General features: G+C 36.1%; 4 protein-coding genes across 4 annotated transcripts; 1 reads left to right on the top strand and 3 right to left on the bottom strand.

The window, feature by feature from the left end:
- Positions 1-4,441: 4,441 nt before the first annotated feature.
- CPR119 (cuticular protein RR-2 motif 119) lies at positions 4,442-7,223 on the bottom strand. The gene is made up of 4 exons (XM_089736692.1): positions 7,180-7,223; positions 6,304-6,456; positions 5,643-5,809; positions 4,442-4,628 (listed from the first exon to the last, which is right to left on the bottom strand). The coding sequence occupies exons 1-4, from the start codon at positions 7,189-7,191 to the stop codon at positions 4,565-4,567; spliced, it is 396 nt and encodes a 131-aa protein (XP_089592818.1). The 5' UTR covers positions 7,192-7,223; the 3' UTR covers positions 4,442-4,564.
- A 1,735-nt stretch (positions 7,224-8,958) lies between these two features.
- CPR120 (cuticular protein RR-2 motif 120) lies at positions 8,959-9,557 on the bottom strand. Its single transcript, XM_089736693.1, is given in 2 exon segments — positions 8,959-9,141; positions 9,219-9,557. Coding segments are annotated over 2 exon segments (513 nt in total). The 5' UTR covers positions 9,549-9,557.
- A 1,605-nt stretch (positions 9,558-11,162) lies between these two features.
- Positions 11,163-13,232, bottom strand: CPR121 (cuticular protein RR-2 motif 121). Its single transcript, XM_028174400.2, has 4 exons — positions 12,937-13,232; positions 12,209-12,385; positions 11,700-11,866; positions 11,163-11,322 (listed from the first exon to the last, which is right to left on the bottom strand). The coding sequence occupies exons 1-4, from the start codon at positions 12,946-12,948 to the stop codon at positions 11,262-11,264; spliced, it is 417 nt and encodes a 138-aa protein (XP_028030201.2). The 5' UTR covers positions 12,949-13,232; the 3' UTR covers positions 11,163-11,261.
- A 1,720-nt stretch (positions 13,233-14,952) lies between these two features.
- On the top strand, positions 14,953-17,915 carry LOC114243031 (uncharacterized). Its single transcript, XM_028174395.2, has 4 exons — positions 14,953-15,112; positions 15,892-16,353; positions 16,831-16,997; positions 17,768-17,915. The coding sequence occupies exons 1-4, from the start codon at positions 15,029-15,031 to the stop codon at positions 17,841-17,843; spliced, it is 789 nt and encodes a 262-aa protein (XP_028030196.2). The 5' UTR covers positions 14,953-15,028; the 3' UTR covers positions 17,844-17,915.
- Positions 17,916-20,026: the final 2,111 nt, after the last annotated feature.

Here is a 20,026-nt window from a genome sequence, read left to right as displayed (position 1 = left end):
ATTGCTATTGTTATCGACTTAAATTATAAAAAAGAGCTACTTACTTTCGAGTATTTCTGTTTCGTTGTTTAGGAATGATGTTTCATTTTGTGAATTATAAAAACAATGAAATAATAATAAAACTCCAATCAATTAATTATCTTTCTGTTTTGCTTTAACCTTAATGAAATCACAATAAACCGATCAATCACAATTTAACAAACATATACCGGCTAGACAATAAATTAGTCGAAGACTATGGTATCATACACTTCAAAATTGTATAGTTATACGTAGCAAATGATACTTCTGAAAGGTTATACTGAAGTTTTTTTATTTTTTTTATTGCTTAGATGGGTGGACGAGCTTACGCCCACTTGGTAAGTTCTAAGGTCTCAGTATAGTTACAACGGGTGCCCCACCCTTCAAACCGAAACGTGATAAAAAATGCCATGCAATAGCTTTATCGCGGCAGTTCCCGAGTGCCAAACGATTTTTTTTTATTAGCCTTGTAGGCAGACAAGCATACTGCCCACCTGATGGCAAGTATTTACCGTCGATCATGGACATCAGCAAAGCCAGGGACACAGCCAAGTCGCTGCCTACCATAAATTTGTTAGGGTTCCGCATGTCTACAATTGTTCTGAGATATATTCATGTATGAAATAATTATGGGTCCTATAAAAACCTGTGTTATAATAAGGTTACCACATATGTAATTTGAAACATAATTTATGGGAAAATAAATATTAAAAAAATATAGAATTCTATTTGAAATTCAGTTATTTGTTATTTATATATGGGGTGAACACCACAAACTTATTTATTATTGTTATGACCGCTTCCGACATGAAAATTTTGGTCTAAAAATGAGCCCTGTGGTCTTCCGGAAACTAAAGTCAACGACGAGGTATTAAAGACATAGTGGAAGCTGACGATTCAATTTACCGCTGTGTTAGCTGTAGATTTGAACGTTGGCATCAAAACAATGATGGTCTATTTGCTATTAGGGCTGGAAGTTTTACATCATCGACCTTACTGACCAAATTGTGCGCTTACAGATTTCTGCTTTTCCAAATTTTAGACAACTTCTTGGCACGGAATATACAATTTTTTTATTTTTTTTTTTATTGCTTAGATGGTTGGACGAGCTCACAGCCCAACTGGTGTTAAGTGGTTACTGGAGCCCATAGACATCTACAACGTAAATGCGCCACCCACCTTGAGATATAAGTTCGAAGGTCTCAAGTACAGTTACAATATCCGACAGGCAATACAAAATTTAATGTTTAATGGCTCCTGTACACTTGATTTATTTAAGAAGGGCTTTGAGAAATTACCACTGTGTTAGTAGAGTTGCATCTATTCCATGGGTCTATATTTTGATTGATAGAAATAAAAATATGAATAAAAAATACTATAGCTTTCTGTATACTAAAGGGCTATTTCGTAGATAAAGACCTAACATTATATTCCACTACAATAATATAAAATACTAAATGTAGTGAATATCAAAATACTAAATACTTTCAGTCAGTGCAAAATCTTGACACCTTAATCCAAATATTTTATTTAAACTGGTTTTAAATATTACGTTTTACGAAAGAAAGTCAAGCGTCGAGTATTTGTTTTTATCACTACAGGTTCATTAAGTGCGTATATTAAAATATATTTTGCAATTACAAACTTGCGTAATTACTAGTTCACAGTACCGTAGATTGGGGGGAAACGGGACCCTTTCCAATTCCAAAAAAAAAATTTCAATGGTTTTTCTTAAGGTAATACCAATAAAGTTGAGATTTAAATGGTTCTGGAGGTTAAAACTTTTATATAGGATGCATTGTTATACATAGTTCATTACAAAATATAGACAAAAGCTTAAAAAAAAACTACCTTCACCTGATTCACCTTGGCTTTGGGGTTAATTAGGTTACGTTTGGGTGACAATAGAGTTTTTGATAAGGCTGGAACTATTTAGTTGTTAGGTAGGTACCTAACTTTAGGTAATAAGCTCTTTAATATCTTTAATGAGTTTCAAGACTTTGATGACTAATTTAAACTATTTAATATTCTTAAACATTAAATAAAAGTAATTTTCAGTTCAACAAATTTAAATTTATAACAACCCAACAAAAGTACTGTGTCACACCAGATTTGTCCCTATTCTACCTCTAGTCCCTATTCCCGCCAGTCTACTGTATCACCAGTCTCTGCATTCGAAGAGACCTACATTCAGCATTGGGGGGACACGGGTTGAAGAAAAGTATCACCACCCTGTATAATTATGGCAAAGCTCCATATGTTCTGACCCGATGGGTAGAAATAAGACGATAAAGCCATTACGGTCATTGATGATGTCGCATCAATAGAACAACAAGACAAGGTAGGCAGCGGCTTGGCTCTGCCCCTGGCATTGCTGAAGTCCATGGGCAACGGTAACCACACCATCAGGTGGGCCGTATGCTCGTCTGCCTACAAGGGCAATAAAAAAATTAAAAAAATAAGAATTTGAAATGTTCTATTACATAATGAAAAAAATAATACTATTATAAATAATATTAATAATAATATAAATAAATAATCTTAGTTCGAGTTAAAATAGTGTTTTAAAAGACGAACTTAAACCATTAATTAATTGCTTCTTTAATAAAATACAATTACTGCTGTTAAAGAAGGAATATGTACATTCAAATTGTTTGCGTGACGATTCTGAGACAATTCAGACCATGAATCTGCCAAGTAAGCTCGTTCAATGGAAGATCTTCTCTTCGCCGTTTCCTGTAAGCTGATGACGCCGGCGCCGACACGACCAGATGGCGAAATCACAGAGTGCGCATCTCCAAATCTCCGCGTGGTACTACTTTAGATTATTATTTTGAAAATTAAGTTTCCTTTGAGGCATTTAATTCGAATCCTCAGATTTGTGGTTGATTACGTTGAAAACTAGTTCAATAGTCGCATTGCTGATGAAAGATATCGAGAAACTGCTTAAATAGACAGCCAATAGGAGGAAAGATTATGTCACGCTGAGGAAGAACAAAAATGAGGTCGCATTATTAAAGGCCTCTAGTGGTTTTGAGTCCGGTACATAAATTGTTTTGTACCTTAGTATTATTGACTTTGCTTTGTTGACAGTAGGCAGCTGCTTGGCATGCCCTAGCATCGTTAATGTCCATGAGCGACAGCGCTTACTTACCACCAGAGACCAACGAGAAAATACCACATTTTCTCATACTTTTCAAGAGAACATATTATAAAAAAAAAACGTGTGGCACTCGGGAACTGCCGCGGTAAAGCTATTGCATAGCATTTTTTATCAACTTATGCAATTATAATTAGACAATGATAATTTAATATTAAAACGATAATAAAACAAGACCACGCTATATTAAACATTAATAAAAGCAAAACCTTAACTGTCCCCTTCACACTCATAAGCTAGACCGCGCGAGAGAGAGATGGGCAGACTTTTCATAATGCGCATGCAGTGTGACGTCACGCCACGCGCTTATTCACAAACACTACACAAGCGCAACGTGTGAATGTGTTGAACGCGAGCTACATAGTAGGCGGAGTGAGGGGTGTAAGGTTTTTTTCGTTACGGAATTTCATGACTCGGTCGCCGCGCTCAAGGCCCGCGATAAAAGCAATAGGTTAATATTTATTTGATAAACACCAAATACTCCTTGATTACCACAATCAAAAAGTTCGCATGTATGTATATTCAGTATAAAATTTGAAAAAAAAAAAAAAATTTTTTATCTTGTTGTTATATTGATGCGACATCATCAATGACCGGCTGGATGGCTTTATCGTCTTATCGTTTGGAAGTCGTCGTGGCCTAAAGGATAAGACGTCCGGTGCATTCGTGTTGAGCGATGCACCGGTGTTGGAATCTCAGGCGGGTACCAGTTTTTCTAATGAAATACGTACTTAACAAATGTTTACGATTGACTTCCACGGTGAAGGAATAACATCGTGTAATAAAAAACAAACCCGCAAAATTATAATTTGCGTAATTACTGGTGGTAATTACTGGAGTCCGCGCGGGTGGGTACCGCCACCCTGCCTATTTCTGCCGTAAAGCAGTAATGCGTTTCGGTTTGTAGGGTGGGGCAGCCGTTGTAACTATACTTGAGACCTTAGAACTCATTTCTCAAGGGGGGTGGCGCATTTACGTTGTAGATGTCTATGGGCTCCAGTAACCACTCAACACCAGGTGGGCTGTGAGCTCGTCCACCCATCTAAGCAATAAATAAAAAATAAAAAATATATATATGTTTGTTTTAAAACAAACAAAGTTATAAGTGAAGCATCGAATTATAGGAAATGCTTAGTATGGTGTATCAGATTTAAGTTCCTAACGGCTGAATTCTGAGACCGAATAAAAAATACAATATTTTCGCGGGCCAAATGACAACAGGTTAAGTGCTTTGTTTAAGAAATAAATAAAAATCGTATCGTGGATTTATTTCGTAAATAATATATTTAGTTCTCTTACAATTTTAGCAACAAACAAACAACAACTCTTCAATAAGAAAGGCAATAACAAGAATAAACCATACAGTAATTAGAAATACAATAATTAATGATGGTGGTGGTGCTTCGGCACGATATGGTGGGTTTGATGTTTTACGGTTGCGTGGAATCTGAAAAACAAGAACGTTGTTTATTAGCTCCCTAGAATTTACTTAAAGGTGATAATATTCTACAAATATAGAAGGAATATGAATACAAAGATTGAGACAGTCACGAAACGCCTTGATTCTATTAAGCTCATTAGATTTAAGACTACCCTCGCGATATCAAATTTATTTATTTCATTAAATTACAAGTAGCATATTATTATTATTTTTTTCAATATAAAATAATAAATTAAAAAAACTTTTTTCTTGTACTATATGTTATCTACATTTAAATAATACCTATAAGCGAAATATTGATTTTTTTAAAACCCTTTTCCAGTTGATTGTGGGGCATGTCTTGTGTATGGCAAAATTTCTTCGTAATAGGATTTCAGATAGCTTATTGATGAGCTTATTGATATTAAATTCCATCAATTTCAGGGTTCGGGATAAGCTTGTGTCAAATAAATAACATATAATTACTGGTGGTAGAACCTCTTGTGTGTCCGCATGGGTAGGTACCACCGCCTTGCCTATTTCCGCCGTGAAGCAGTAATGCGTTTCGGTTTGAAGGGTGAGGCAGCCGTTGTAACTATACTGAGATCTTAGAACTTATATCTCAAGGTGGGTGGCGCATTTACGTTGTAGATGTCTATGGGCTCCAGTAACCACTTAACACCAGGTGGGCTGTGAGCTTATCCACCCATCTAAGCTATAAAAAAAAATGAATCTATCTATTTATATAAAAAATGAATTGCTGTTCGTTAGTCTCGCTAAAACGCGAGAGCGGCTGGGCCGATTTGGCTAATTTTGGTCTTGAATTATTTGTGGAAGTCCAGAGAAGGTTTAAAAGGTAGATAAATATGAAAACACTCAGAATTTAATAAAAATAACAATTTTGTTATTCCTTTGATGTGTCCCCCGTCGGACGGATTCCTTTTGTTTGTTTTAAGTTTATTTTATACAAAAGTTTAGGTCTTTTGTTTATCGATTGAGGCACTACGAAGTCTGCCGGGTCAGCTAGTTTATAATAATTACCCAGAATGCTTATCAGCGTGATATTCGACGTGTCTGATTGATCCGTCTGGTTCGTGGAGCATGTAGTAGCCTTTCACGACGTCGCCGTCGCGAGTCTCGTGCTGACTTTTCTTGTCGCCGGTGTGGTGATCTTCTATTTTGTACTCGAACTCGTATTTTGGGTGTGTCTAAGTAATTGGAGTTTCAATATTAACAACATAATACACTATAGCTTAAATACATTTTATAAATTCTGCTCTCATGGCTTACGGTAATGCATATGCTTACTATGCTCATCTGAAAATCATATTGAGTACGTTTTGTGAACTTTAGTCAAACGGACTTATATTTGGCCGCTAACTTACGTCTTAATGACGACGTATAATATGTGTTGAGAGAGCAAAATTCTAACAGCTATAGAATAATAATAATAATAATAATTACATTTACTTATATCACTCGATTGGTTCTCTAATTACATTTATTCTATTCCAATTACGAAGTCCCATGGAACAGATGTTATTATTATGTTATTGTGTGTGTGAATTAATTGTATAATGACTAAATGATGTTTACGACCATGAACAAAAATTGATTATTATTTCAAATTATGCGAAACGTGAAGAGTTACGTTCTAAGAAGTGTCAAAAGGGACTTCGTAATTGGAATAGAGTGCACTTACATAATAGTCGTGGTGGTGATGATGGTGGTCGTGTCCGTGACCGTGACCGTGGTGGTGTACGAGCTCATGGTGACCGTCGTGCTTGTGAATGTGCTGAGACGAGAACGCATGCTTTGCAGATACAGCTCCGACGAGCATTACAAACATGAGGACCTAGAATAACAAAAATACCTTATAATGTAGAATTTGGATCGTGTTATTTCAGGTGGAGTCAACTTGTGAGAGCCATATGTACCAGCGGGGACCCTAGGACAACAACAACAATTTGTAAATAATATCTACATGAATTATAAGTAATTGAAACGTTGGTACGCATTAAATAGAAATAAATCGATAAAAGGGAAGAAAATGTTACACTTCTGTTATGTCAGAGAGAGACAAGATCGTAAGCCACGTGTTTCATTCACTGTTTCACAGAATTGCATGCCCCGAAACGATTTAAAGAACGTTGAACTTGAAATTTCTCGTGTTGTTCTGAATTAATTCAAGTGATACCAATTTTAAGTTGTCGTGTTTTCTTGAGCTGAGTTTTCTTGTTAAAAATTAAAACGATTATATTAGATGAAATATAATCTAGTTAAATGACAACGATTTGCTTTTCAGTATTCACTGAAACCTCAAAGAGATGATCCAAAAAAAGTTGTAGTTAATGTAGTAAGATTCCTATAATCTTTAGGTTCATAAAGTATAGCACTATATCTGTTATGACCTCATTACGGGATCCATCTTGTAAGAAAATTGATTTTCACAACACGGTTTACCGCTACTAATATTTTTACACTGTAGTGAACTAAGACCGTAGGTTTGCTAAAAGTTCGTATAGCCTTTCACTTAACTATTATCACTTTCATTTGATAAACCATTTTCATTGTATACCTTAGAAACCATTTTGAAGGAACGTGTGCGCTAATACGTGCAAGATTATGAATTGATAAATTTCACATGAAATTCAACTCTTTTATATGGTTAATTTAGTAATCAAGGCGAATGTTTTCACTCAACTTTGAAAGTTATTGAGTCTTTCGTTAGCACATGTCAATTTCGCAAAGAAATTATTTGTAACAACACAATTGCCACTGGTCGTTTTATTTCCAACAAGTGTTACCGATCAAGTTTTATTTACATTGCTGCCTACATGTCTGAAATTGATCATTAGGTCTTTTACTCTTCAGATAAAACAAAACAGAATTGAACAGGCTGATTTTAAAATTTGAAAGACAACGTGTCCCTGTACACATTTGCCGAAGTAATCATCTAGAAGTATTCATCTTTGAAAGGTAAAATATCCTTATTCTAAACTATTTAATACTTCAACTTCATGCAAGATCTTTTCCCGAGGAACTCATGATAGTTTTTTTTTAAATAATCAATATTGAATACAAAATCGTTTATCAAATACATAATATGCCGGCCATATACCAACGGCCGTCTGGTGTAGTGGTAAGTGACATGGTCACTACACTAGGGGGTCGCGGGTTCGAATCCCGCCAAGGGAGGATATTTGTATGATAAATATAAATGTCTTTTCCAGGGTTATGGATGTATATTAAATATATGTATGTGTATAATAAAAATCTTACATTTATCTCCGTTATCTGGTACCTGTAACACAAGTTCTTTACGAACTTATCACGGGACCAGTTAACGTGGCGTGATTGTTAGTAAATATTTATTTATTTATTATTTATTATTATTATTAATATCTTTAATGTTTTTGTGGAAACAACATTATTATCTACGAAGTTTTCCGAAAGAGATAAACAAAACCAGTATTAAATTTAGCAATGAATTTATTGTCTAAATCTCAACACACATAGAAAAACCACGTATTTAACGCAAGTAAAATTACTCCTGGTTGCGTGTATTTCATTTCAATGGTATTTGCGATGCTCAGGTAAAATGTGCTGAGCGTGGCCCTTATGACTTACATCAGCATGAAATCTGAAAAGCAAAATCGCCATTATGTATGTATAATACGCATTGTGTAATAGCTTGATGTATTATTTATAATTTTTATTTTGCTGGTGTTAATAAATGGACGACAGCTTAGGAATATTATTGTTATATGAACGTTAAAAGTGCTGGAGCTGACTTTGAACGTCCTATCGGATCCGCCTAATCAACTATCGGTGCTTTTAGGCACTCCAAGCACTAGTCACTCTTCTTGAGTTCGACTCACAGACAAAAATTAATGGGTTATTTAGGGTGATCAGATTGAACTTTTAACTTATTAACATCAAGCAAAACCAGCGCATAAGCTGTACTGAAGCATGAAATATTTTTTTTTATGCCATTGTAGGCAAACGAGCATACGGCCCACCTGATGTTGAGTGGTTACCGTCGCTCATGGACTTCAGCAATGCCAGGGGCAGAGCCAAGCCCCTGCCTACCGCTTAATACTCTCCACAAGCCACGTTTGAAGAAGGACACATGTCATAGCACTAGGGAAACACCGTGGAGGGGAGCTCATTCCATATCCGGATGGTACGTGGCAAAAAAGATCTCTGGAAACGCACTGTGGATGACCGCAGTGGCTCCAGGTAGTATGGATGAACTCTACTCCGGTGGCGAGCGGTGCGATGGTAAAAACGAGATGCCGGTATCATCTCTAACAATTCCTCAGAGCACTCCCCATGGAACATTATCTAAATAACATTAATTAAAAACCAACCCTGAATGTTTATCGGCGCTGTACTCAACAGTCCTGACGGTACCATCGGCTTCGTGCAGACTGTACACGCCCTTCACGACGTCACCGTCACGGGTCTCGTGCTGGTACTTGTTGTCGCCGGTGTGAGGATCCTCTACTTTGTACTCGAAGGTGTATTTAGGATGAGCCTGTAATTATTTATATGCTAATTAATCAAGAAAACAGATCTCTAATTGAATTGGTTTAATTAATAGAACTCTCTTACATGGTAGTCGACGTGGTGCTCTTCATGTCCATGATGATGATCGTTCTGATGTCCATGGTATTGCACCTGTTGGAGTCCGTGGTGTATTGGTTGGTGTTCATGATGATGTACTTGAGTGTATCCGTGGTGTTAAACCTTGTGATGTCCTAGGTCATAGTGGCCGCCGTGTTCGAAATGCTGCGTCGTGAGTATTTGGTGGTGAGCAGGAGTTTGGCCCTGATGTTCGTGTCCATGGCTCGTGTGTAGCACTATACTCTGCGAGGAGACTGCGTGACCGTGACTTTGGCCGTCTTGGGGCTTAGCATTAGCTAGGGCGAGGATAGCGGTCATTAGAAGAACCTATAATATAAATTTTAAATTAAATTTTAGTAGAATATGAAAATCGATAATTTCCTATAACTTATTAACTTTCCTATACCTTCATCTTTATATCGTTGTCTTAAAGATACGAATGTGGTGTATGAACTGATTTATAATTGATATAAAAGTTTGATTTTATACTTGTTAATTGTTAAATAAACATGCAATCATACTGGGTCAGACAATTTTTCGTAAGAATGTACATAATATTATGTGCCGGACCAGCTTATAACATGAATAAAAGTTGACATGTCAATGCGAACTTCGATGAGGAACTTGTTTCAATAAAGAAAGTAGGTTCGGTTTTTATAATAACAACTTCATTATAAAATAATCCTTTAAGCAATCTGTTACTAGCTGGTTGTTTAGAGCCTCTTAGTCTACGAAAGGACCTCGATTCTCTCTGTGTTTTCGGTTTTCATACCATCTGGCTTTGGAATGTTTTTTTTTTTTAATTGTTTAGATGGGTGGACGAGCTCACAGCCCATCTGGTGTTAAGTGGTTACTGGAGCCCATAGACATCTACAACGTATATGCGCCACCCATCTTGAGATAAAAGGTCTCAGTATGGTTACAACGGCTGCCCCACCCTTCAAACCGAAACGCATTATTGCTTAACGGCAGAAATAGGCAGGGTGGTGGTACCTACGGTACCTACTCGTGCGGACTCACAAGAGGTCCTACCACAAGTAATTACACAAATTATAATTTTGCGGGTTTGATTTTTATTAAACGATGTTATTCCTTCACCGTGGAAGTCAATCGTGAGCATTTGTCAAGTACGTATTTCATTAGAAAAATTGGTACCTGCCTGCGAGATTCGAACATCGTTGCATTGCTAGATACGAATGCACCAGACGTGTTATCCTTTAGGCTACGACGACTTCATGGCATTGTTTATTCCTTATACCTATGTGTTGTATGTATCAACTAATCTATTGCCCTGTTAAGCAAGGAGCTCAAGTTCAGGCAGAGGACGATACTACATGGCCAGCCCCGTGCGCGCGGTCAATCCAATGTAGGCAGGTAGGTTGGTAAGTGGATAATCGGTGTGTGAGGCTTATGACACAGTTCTTCAGAGATGCACTTAAACCTTTGAGGAGTGTAAAATTGACCTCAAAAATATACCTGGAACTGTCGAATTTGTCTCTTAATAATAACTCTATGTTTCCATATTTCATTACCCAACCAATAGTATATTTTATTTTACATCTAATTGTATCTTCTAAATATTCTGATTTTATCAGTTTTCTTTGATTGATTGATTAATAAATTACTATATGTTGTTACTCTATATATTACTAGATAATAATATAGGAGTGGGGAAATCGTAATTTACCAAGCGATTCATAAGTACGATTATTAAACAGTATCTCGTATTCGCGTGTGTTATATAACTATATTACATTTTATTTCTATACTCAGTAAGCGTGCATTTAAGTCAATCAATGAACCAGTCCTAAGTGCAATAATAATATGGTGTTGTTGGTTTTTACGAAATTTACATAAATAATTTATTATGCACAAAATACTATCAACTTATTTTATTGGGTGCATGATTAAATTTAAAATGTTCTGAATAGTAATGAAAAATATTTATTAAAAATATTGTTTATTGTATAAAAACATAAAAACAATTATAAAACAAGATCACAGATTGTTTGTCGTTAGAATATGGACACTTTACTGATGGTGCTTTTCAGGGGCAATGTGGTGGGTGCTGTGCTTCACGGTGGCATGGAATCTGTGATAGAAAAACATGATTTAGTGTCATACAAACGATTTTTGTTACTAGGTATATACCGAATTCCTAACAATTGCAGAGGGCAGCAACAATTTTCTAAGAATAGTAGGGTAAGGTTAAGTACAAAAGGATTTTGATCTTGAGTTTGAGTAACTTTGAGTAGCCTTTTCTATGTATTCCGTTTCCCTGTTTTTTTTTTTTGACGAGTTTTGCTGTTATAAATGATGCATTTTTTTAAAAAGTCAGTTTTTTCAATAACAATTCAAAAGAAAAAAAAATTGATGAAATGAACATAAATTTTGATTAGACAGTACTTTTGGGCGATTTTGTGATTACTGACAATTTAATCGTTCAAATGCTGAAATAAAGGATCTTACCCTGAGTGCTTGTCGCCGTGATAGTCGACATGCCTGATAGAGCCGTCAGGTTGATGGAGCGAGTAATATCCCTTGACGACGTCACCGTCGCGGGACTCGTGCTGACTCTTGTGGTCGCCGGTGTGAGGGTCGCTCACTTTGTACTCGAACTCGTATTTAGGGTGGGCCTGAAATATAGAGAATATTTTTAATAACATAGATTTTGATCTTTAAGCAATTGGCGTGGCGTTTGATCTTTAAGCAATTGGCGTGGCTTAAAGCGTGGGGTTCGCTCCGAGGCCCTATTCGTGCCCTCCCAAGGGAACACGATGGCCAGTTCTTCATCTTTCCTATGTTATCCATTGAGATAAAAAAATTGACAATATGATTGATGTTTAAAAAAAATACTCAACTATTATATTCAGATTAGACATTGATTTTTTTAATTATTTAAATCATATTTTATGATCGAAATCGAAATTTCTTAATAGATGGAAGATAGGATTGAAATAAAAAATAAAAAATCTTACATAATAATCGATGTGGTCTTCGTGACCATGACCATCGTGTCCGTGACCCTTGACATGCACAACTTGTGCGGGGCCATCGTGCCGCGAGATGTGTTGCGACGAGAAGGCGTGGCCGTGACTTTGGTCATGACCATATTGCGCAGTTGCAACAGCAACAACACCAAGTAGACATACAATCTATAAAGAGGAATAATAGTTTTAAATAAACATTGAATTTGATTTTATTATTTACTATTTTATTTATTGTTAACATATAAGTAGAAACACAATCATAATTTGATTCTGTGCTTGAACTAGATGATAAAACTTGTATCTGAAGCAACAGTGTTCTTCGTACAAAGAATACAACAACAGCTTTAGATTCAGATACACAAAAATAGAAAATTACTAGGCAAAAATTAAACTGAAATTTTGAAACTGAAACTGAAACTGAAAAAATGGATTCCATAAAAGTGACAACATTAAAATTAACAAAAAATATTGAAACGAGTGTATTAATGATCATTCAATGATCTCCTTGTTTTTAAGAGGTCGGAAGCTAAAAACAAAACAGGACTGGTGTTTTTTCAGCGTTATTCCAAATTTGTAGATAATTAAAAATTTTCGTGAAAAGTCATTTTTGGGAAAATTTACGAGTAAGTCGTTATCACTGATTCACCCACGTATCCTTCAAAATTTACATTTGAATTTCACTGTCACGTTTTCAAAAAATTTAAAAGTAAAAATACCTTAGAGAACATTTTAAATGATTAGCTTCTACGTACTAATGAAACCAACTACAGCTGTTAACTGATACACTTTGAAGTGATCCAAACTCTTTTATATTGTTATCTGAAAGAACCAAGGTGATATTGATTTCACTATAAATTGTTGACACTTTAAATTATTCAAGTACTTCAGTATAAGTAATGCAATTATTTCGTAAAGGCGTTTGTTCGGTATGCCTACGTAACTACGTATACTCAGTTGTATGACATTGCAATTATGCAAGTTTAATTGTATAAGCATTACTGACACAAAACTAAATGAGCAAAAAATAAACTATCAAGTGATAAAACAGTTGCAGCACTATTTAATTCATTCAAAATTAGGATGGAACATAATAACTATTCAGTTTAGTAACGATCTCATATTAATTATCAATATGCCTACGTAACTACGTATACTCAGTTGTATGACATTGCAATTATGCAAGTTTAATTGTATAAGCATTACTGACACAAAACTAAATGAGCAAAAAATAAACTATCAAGTGATAAAACAGTTGCAGCACTATTTAATTCATTCAAAATTAGGATGGAACATAATAACTATTCAGTTTAGTAACGATCTCATATTAATTATCAATATGCCTACGTAACTACGTATACTCAGTTGTATGACATTGCAATTATGCAAGTTTAACTGTATAAGCATTACTGACACAAAACTAAATTAGCAAAAAAAAAACTATCAAGTGATAAAACAGTTGCAGCACTATTTAATTCATTCAAAATTAGGATGGAACATAATAACTATTCAGTTTAGTAACGATCTCATATTAATTACATTATTAGGTTTCCGAGCATAATTTGACTGTAATAGATAATGATTAGTTTCTATTGAGAGTATCAGGAAACACTCTATCTGTTTGATATTGCACCATCGTTTTGTTATTCGGAGGCTCATATTTCATATTTTTTTTAGACGTAATGTAAGTTAGAGACCACCATTCTGCTTATTTTTTCCGTAAAGCCAAGCATTCTAGTTTAAAAGGTGGTAGGGAAGAATCGTTGTAAAATACAGTTGAGATTTAGACCTCATCTTTCGGTAGGCAGCGGCTTGGCTCTGCCCTTGGCATTGCTGAAGTCCATGGGCGACGGTAATCACTCACCATCAGGTGGACCGTATGCTCGTCTGCCTACAAAGGAATTAAAAAAAAAAAAAAAAGTGCAGTTAAAAAGTAATATGGAAAACATGAAAGTATGACAATGATTGGTTTTTTTTTCCTACCTATTCTTGTAACCTCGAGGGGTTATTCTAGATACACCGAATTAGTAGGTGCGCTCACGGTGCTCAAACCTGACAACGTTGTTAACACTAACCCCTGAGTCTGTGGGTTAATTTACCCGCCGAACCCTTCGTCGCAAGCGACAGGTTCGACGAGAACGATGATCGGTGCTTGAGGTACCTAAATCACCGTGAGTGGTTCGGGAGGATCCGAAATGACGTGTTTTGAGCGACGTCGACTGTTTACCATTGGGTCCGCAGTATCGGGAATGAATGTTTCGTGACATCTCAATATTGTACAGCTCATTGAAGAAAAGTAAGTAGCTGTAAGGCCGTATTGTTGTTGTAGTCCTAGGGTATCCCGCTGGTACATAGGGCCCTCACAAGTTGTCTCCACTTTACCCTGTCTTGCGCTTGCTCCTTGACATCACTCCAGGTCACGTTGGCAGTCCTCATCTCACTCTCTACGGTGCGTCGCCAAGTGTGTACAGGGCGACCAGGTCTTCTCCTGCCAAGCGGTTGCCACTCAAACGCGATTGATGCTGCGTTGACTCCGTTGCGCCGTAGAGTGTATCCTAAGGCTGTATAATAAAATAATACTATTTAGATTGGAAGATGTGCTCTCCTACATTGTTGTATTGATTTATATCCTTAAATTACGTGCGAATCCTGAACTTTCCCAGTGGCTGATTCGTGCAAAACCAGTTATGTCAAAGTCTGACCTCAGTATTATTTACATCAGTTTCAAAATGTTTGCACGCATGAATTTAACACGTTCACATTTTTTTGGTCAGAAAAGTATCAAACCTGTTGTTGGGTTGATTATTTTGAATGTATAAAATCCGATGCATCTGGCGTATTCAGCATCAGAGTAGCAGCTGCTTTTGTGTAGAAACAAGCAAAATGTTTGGAAAGGTACAGATAATTTCAATTCCTTTTAATAACCTATATACACTAATTTACTTGCGTCGTAGACATAATTCAAATTACTTATATGCTTTCATTTGGAGTTTATTATTCAAATATTCGCTAAAATTTCAAGTTAATTCTACATGTAGTACGCGTAGATATCATTTTCTTAGTCCGACCGACGTTAGCACAATATTAAAATGTTGTTGAACAACACCTTAGTTGTCCGTGCTTACGACAGTAAGCCTGAAGTAATCATATTAAAATATTAAAAGTAACATGATAGTCGTCGAGGCTATAAGATGTCCGGTGCATTCGTGTTGAGCGATGCGCGGGTGTTTGAATCCCAGGCCAATTTTTTTAATAAAATACATACTCAACAAATATTCACGATTGACTTCCACGGTGAAGGAAAAACATCGTGTAATAAAAATCAAAAGCCGCAAAATTATAATTTGCGTAATTATTGGTGGTAGGACTTCTTGTGAGTCCGCACGGGTAGGTACCACCAGCCTGCCTATTTCTGCCGTGAAGCAGTAATGTGTTTCGGTTTGAAAGGTGGGGCAGCCGTTGTGACTATACTGAGATCTTAGAACTCATATCTCAAGGTGGCTGGCATATTTATGTTGTAAATGTCTATGGGCTCCGGTAACCACTTAACACCAAGTGGGCTGTGAGCTCGTCCGCCCTGCTAAGCAACAAAAAACAAAGATAGTTTAAGACAAAAAACTTTGAATCCTTAGAAAACCCATTTAAGGAGTTTTACATATTTTTTTTCACGACAGGCTTTAGGAATCGTCATCTTTCTGACAGTAGGCTACTGTCAAGAACACAATCACCACGGCTACACTCTACAGACCTTGGTAAAACACGACGTCCCGCAAAAGATCAAAACCCACCACGCGATCCCCGTCAAAACCGCCCATGTTGCGCCTGTCTATGAAACAAATGAAGCCCACGCCGCATCCGCTCACGAGAACCACTCAGGGCATTCCCACGGGCACGCTGTGTCTTCCCAAAGTATCGTCCGTCACGATACCCATCATGAGCAAACTCACCATGAGCAACCACACGAACAGCCTCACTACTTTGTACCGGTACACCATCACGCACCTATAGTCCATGAAGCTGTGATCGCTGCTCCAATACACCACGCCCCAGTTCATCACGTACCGGTACACCATATTCAACAAATCGCCCACCATGATGAATCTCACCACGACGAATCTCACCATGAAGATTATTATGTGAGTAGCATGCATGATCTATTCACACAATATGTAATTGGCCTATAGAAGCATTTACATATTAAACATTCATTGATAAAGTTTTATGACAGCGCAGCTTAAAAAAGCTTTCTTTGGCAATAAATGTCAATAAGCCTACGGTTCTCCTGATCTTAGGTAGATTACCATCAAGTAGCACAGTCAATTAGCAACTTATAGGCTGTTAAGTATTCTCTTCAAGCTTCTTATGAAGAAAAATATCTCTTTCGGTCAATCCTTAAGCAGCAATTCGCAAGTTCCTAACGATTTTTTTATTAATCAGTCAACAATAGACAGTCAAGTTCTTTTTATTTTTCCATTTATTTTTGTTTTAAATCTACGTTATAAAATAATTGAAAACAGGGTCAAATATTACAGTCTAATTGTCCATTATGAAATGTTACATAAAAATCATTATTGCGTGTAGTGTAATTTTAAAATTTAACTACCTATCAACAGGCATACCCCAAATATGCTTTCGAATACAAAATTGAAGACCCCCACACCGGTGACAATAAGTACCAGCACGAGATCCGCGATGGTGATGTAGTGAAAGGAGAATACAGTCTTCACGAGGCTGACGGCTCCATTCGTACCGTTAAATACACAGCTGACAAAAAATCAGGGTACGTAAACAGGAAAATTTCCCTTTTTGAACTATTAAGTAGAGATAACTAAATTTACTGGAACAATCAGCTAAATGTCCTTCATAAACACAACACGATCGCTATCACGATTATTATGTTGTTAATTTGATTTAAATATTTCGCTGGTGTGTCTTCAGAATCTATATATTTCTAATACTAAAATAGGAGTTATACTAAAACTCAACGCACAGTTATCATTAAAATTTGTCTAGTAGAAAGAAAGTAATGTTTATAAAATATTATTTAAAAACTAAAAAAAAATACTTTTATAGCAAACAGAACTAAATAATAAGGTAAAATAAAATACCTAGAAGTCGTTGTGTCTGGCCTAAAGGATAAGACGCCTGGTTTACGCGTATCAATGAATACGACTGTACCGGTGTCCGAATCTCGTAGGCAGATACCAATTTTTCTAATAACTACGCGAAATACTTTCACGATGAGGAAATAATATCGTTTAATAAAATTAAAGCCAGCAAAATAGACATAGACCGCAATTTTCAAGGCGGGTGGCGGCATTTACATCTTGTCTGTGGAGGTATTCTGGTTAGGATATCAGCAGAAAAATATTGTGTTTACATTGGTCCATTTGACAGAAGTATCTATTAAATTAAAGTCAAACTTATTTATATTTCATACTACTGCTAAAGTTCATTAGAAAATATTTACATCCAAAGTTGTTCCAGTTTCTGACCTTGTTCATCGGAGATAACTCTCCACAATTTTTTAAATCTTATTTACTTTTTCAGATTCAACGCTGAAGTTATCAACTCCGGACTCTCAAAGCACGAGGAGCCAATTCACCAGCACAGTCACCACTATTAAATTATAGCTAGTCAAACATTGTTTCTGTATTGTTTGTGTTAATAAATCTCGTCATAAAATACAAAAAAAAAACGATTTATATCCCTTAAAGCCTTCAAAATGTGTTGAAAACAAAAGAAGAATAATCTGTAGAAGAAAATGTGTACTAAATTTTAAATAGACTTTGTGGTAAAAAAATATTTTACACGATGTTATTCCTTCACCGTGGAAGTCAATCATGAACATTTATTAAGTACGTATTTCATGTTTCATATATTTCATGAGGAAACAAGTACAAACATAACATTTTATATAAATTAGATTTATATCACGATCGATAATTTTTTTACATTAAATTAGCACATGCTCTAGTTTGTAAGAATGGCATGAACACATGACTACAATTTCATCGGCAGCCTTCCTTAATCACTTCCCTATCAACATTTTCACCAATAATACTATGCTTCTTATACCTTCCCGTTATATGGATTAAACATAATGAGATAATAATCAAGTCAAATGCATATATAAATTTTAAAGTGCATGAGCCTAAACCGAAAATTTAAAGAGTTATTTTGTATTTTCGAATTAGTTTTAAATGAATTCTTTGAAAATAATTGAAAAGTTATTGTTTATTGTGCAATTAAAAATGGTAATAACGATCAAGTCTATAATAGTAGTTGTTAGTGAAAATTCCTAACGCGAGAAATCACGAAAAAATATTTAAATTTAGTTCATGGTTTGAAGAACGCCGAGTTAATTCACCTCATTTTTCGGCAAAAACCTGTGGCATTGACATTGTTACAGTCGTTTTACTCTATCACGATACTGTTGATTCACTTGTTAAATAACAATCGCTACGTTAAATTTAAAATTGAGCAAATAGCTGATTTCTTTCAATAGCTTTCGAAAGTAAATTTAATGAAATATTATGCTAAATTTATCTTTGGAAGGAAGAATGTAGTACTTGACACATTTTTGGTTAGTAACATAAACAAAAAAAACGTTTAACTATTTGTAACAAAGATCACCAAGTCATTTAAGTCACTAAATCATTAACAAGCTATTAAAGGGTGCCTGAACTTATAACTTTCGAAAGTCGTCATGGCCTAAAAGATAAGATGTCCGGTGCATTCGTATCTAGCGATAAGACGGTGTTCGAATCCTGCAGGCGTGTACCAATTTTTCTAATGAAATACGTACTCAAAAAATGTTCACGATTGATTTCCACAGTGAAGGAATAACATCGTGTAATAAAAATCAAACACGCAAAATTATAATTTGCGTAATTGCTGGTGGTAAGACCTCTTGTGAGTCCGCACGGGTAGGTACCACCGCCCCGCCTATTTCTGCCGCGAAGCAGTAATGCGTTTCGGTTTGAAGGGTGGGGCAGCCGTTGTAACTATACTGATACCTTAGAACTTATATCTCAAGGTGGGCGGCGCATTTACGTCGTAGATGTCTATGGGCTCCAGTAACCACTTAACACCAGGTGGGCTGTGGGTTCGTCCACCCATCTAAGCAATAAAAAAAAAATATGGCTTGTCATTCAGCCGTGGGGCCATTAACGCATGAAGGCCCACGTTCCTAATTCATCATCACACAATTTAGTACACTATTATTGACGGACGATATGTAGGATATCAATAGGATTAGCATTTCATATTATGCGGTACTCACGTCTCCCAATATGAAGGAACAGCATGGCATATTTTCTTTTACTGTCATAACCAAAAATGAAGATCTTTGAAAAACATATGTAATTATTGATGGAAGAATGAACCCATCTGGGTAAGTACTATTATCCTATTTATATCTGCCGTGAAGCAATCATTCATTTCCATTTAAAGGATAGGAGATTATTTTTTTTCAATAGATGGATTCAAATGAAAAAAAGCCATAAGTGGTACATGAGTTATTTAAACAAATATCGCGTATATGGTAGGCACAATCACAACAAAGAGTGGCAATTTATTCATCAAGAGCAACTGCTTCGCGAATGAATTTACTACCGGATCGGAATCACGATCCGCTGAGAAGATCCGGCGAGAAACTCAACGGGCTGATGCATGGGTCAGGTTGCACATCAAACTCTTTGCCGAGTTCGATGAGTAGGGCTACTGGGGTCCGTAAGCCTGCTCTTAGCGTTAGAGCTGAACGCGTCTAATGCAAGGGTTATTGGATCTGATGGATCTGTAAGGCCG

Source organism: Bombyx mandarina, chromosome 22, assembly GCF_030267445.1.
Source record: "Bombyx mandarina strain Sakado chromosome 22, ASM3026744v2".
NCBI lineage: Eukaryota > Metazoa > Arthropoda > Insecta > Lepidoptera > Bombycidae > Bombyx > Bombyx mandarina.
The sequence above is the reverse complement of the archived record's forward strand: the minus strand, read 5'-3'. Positions and strand labels throughout refer to the sequence as shown.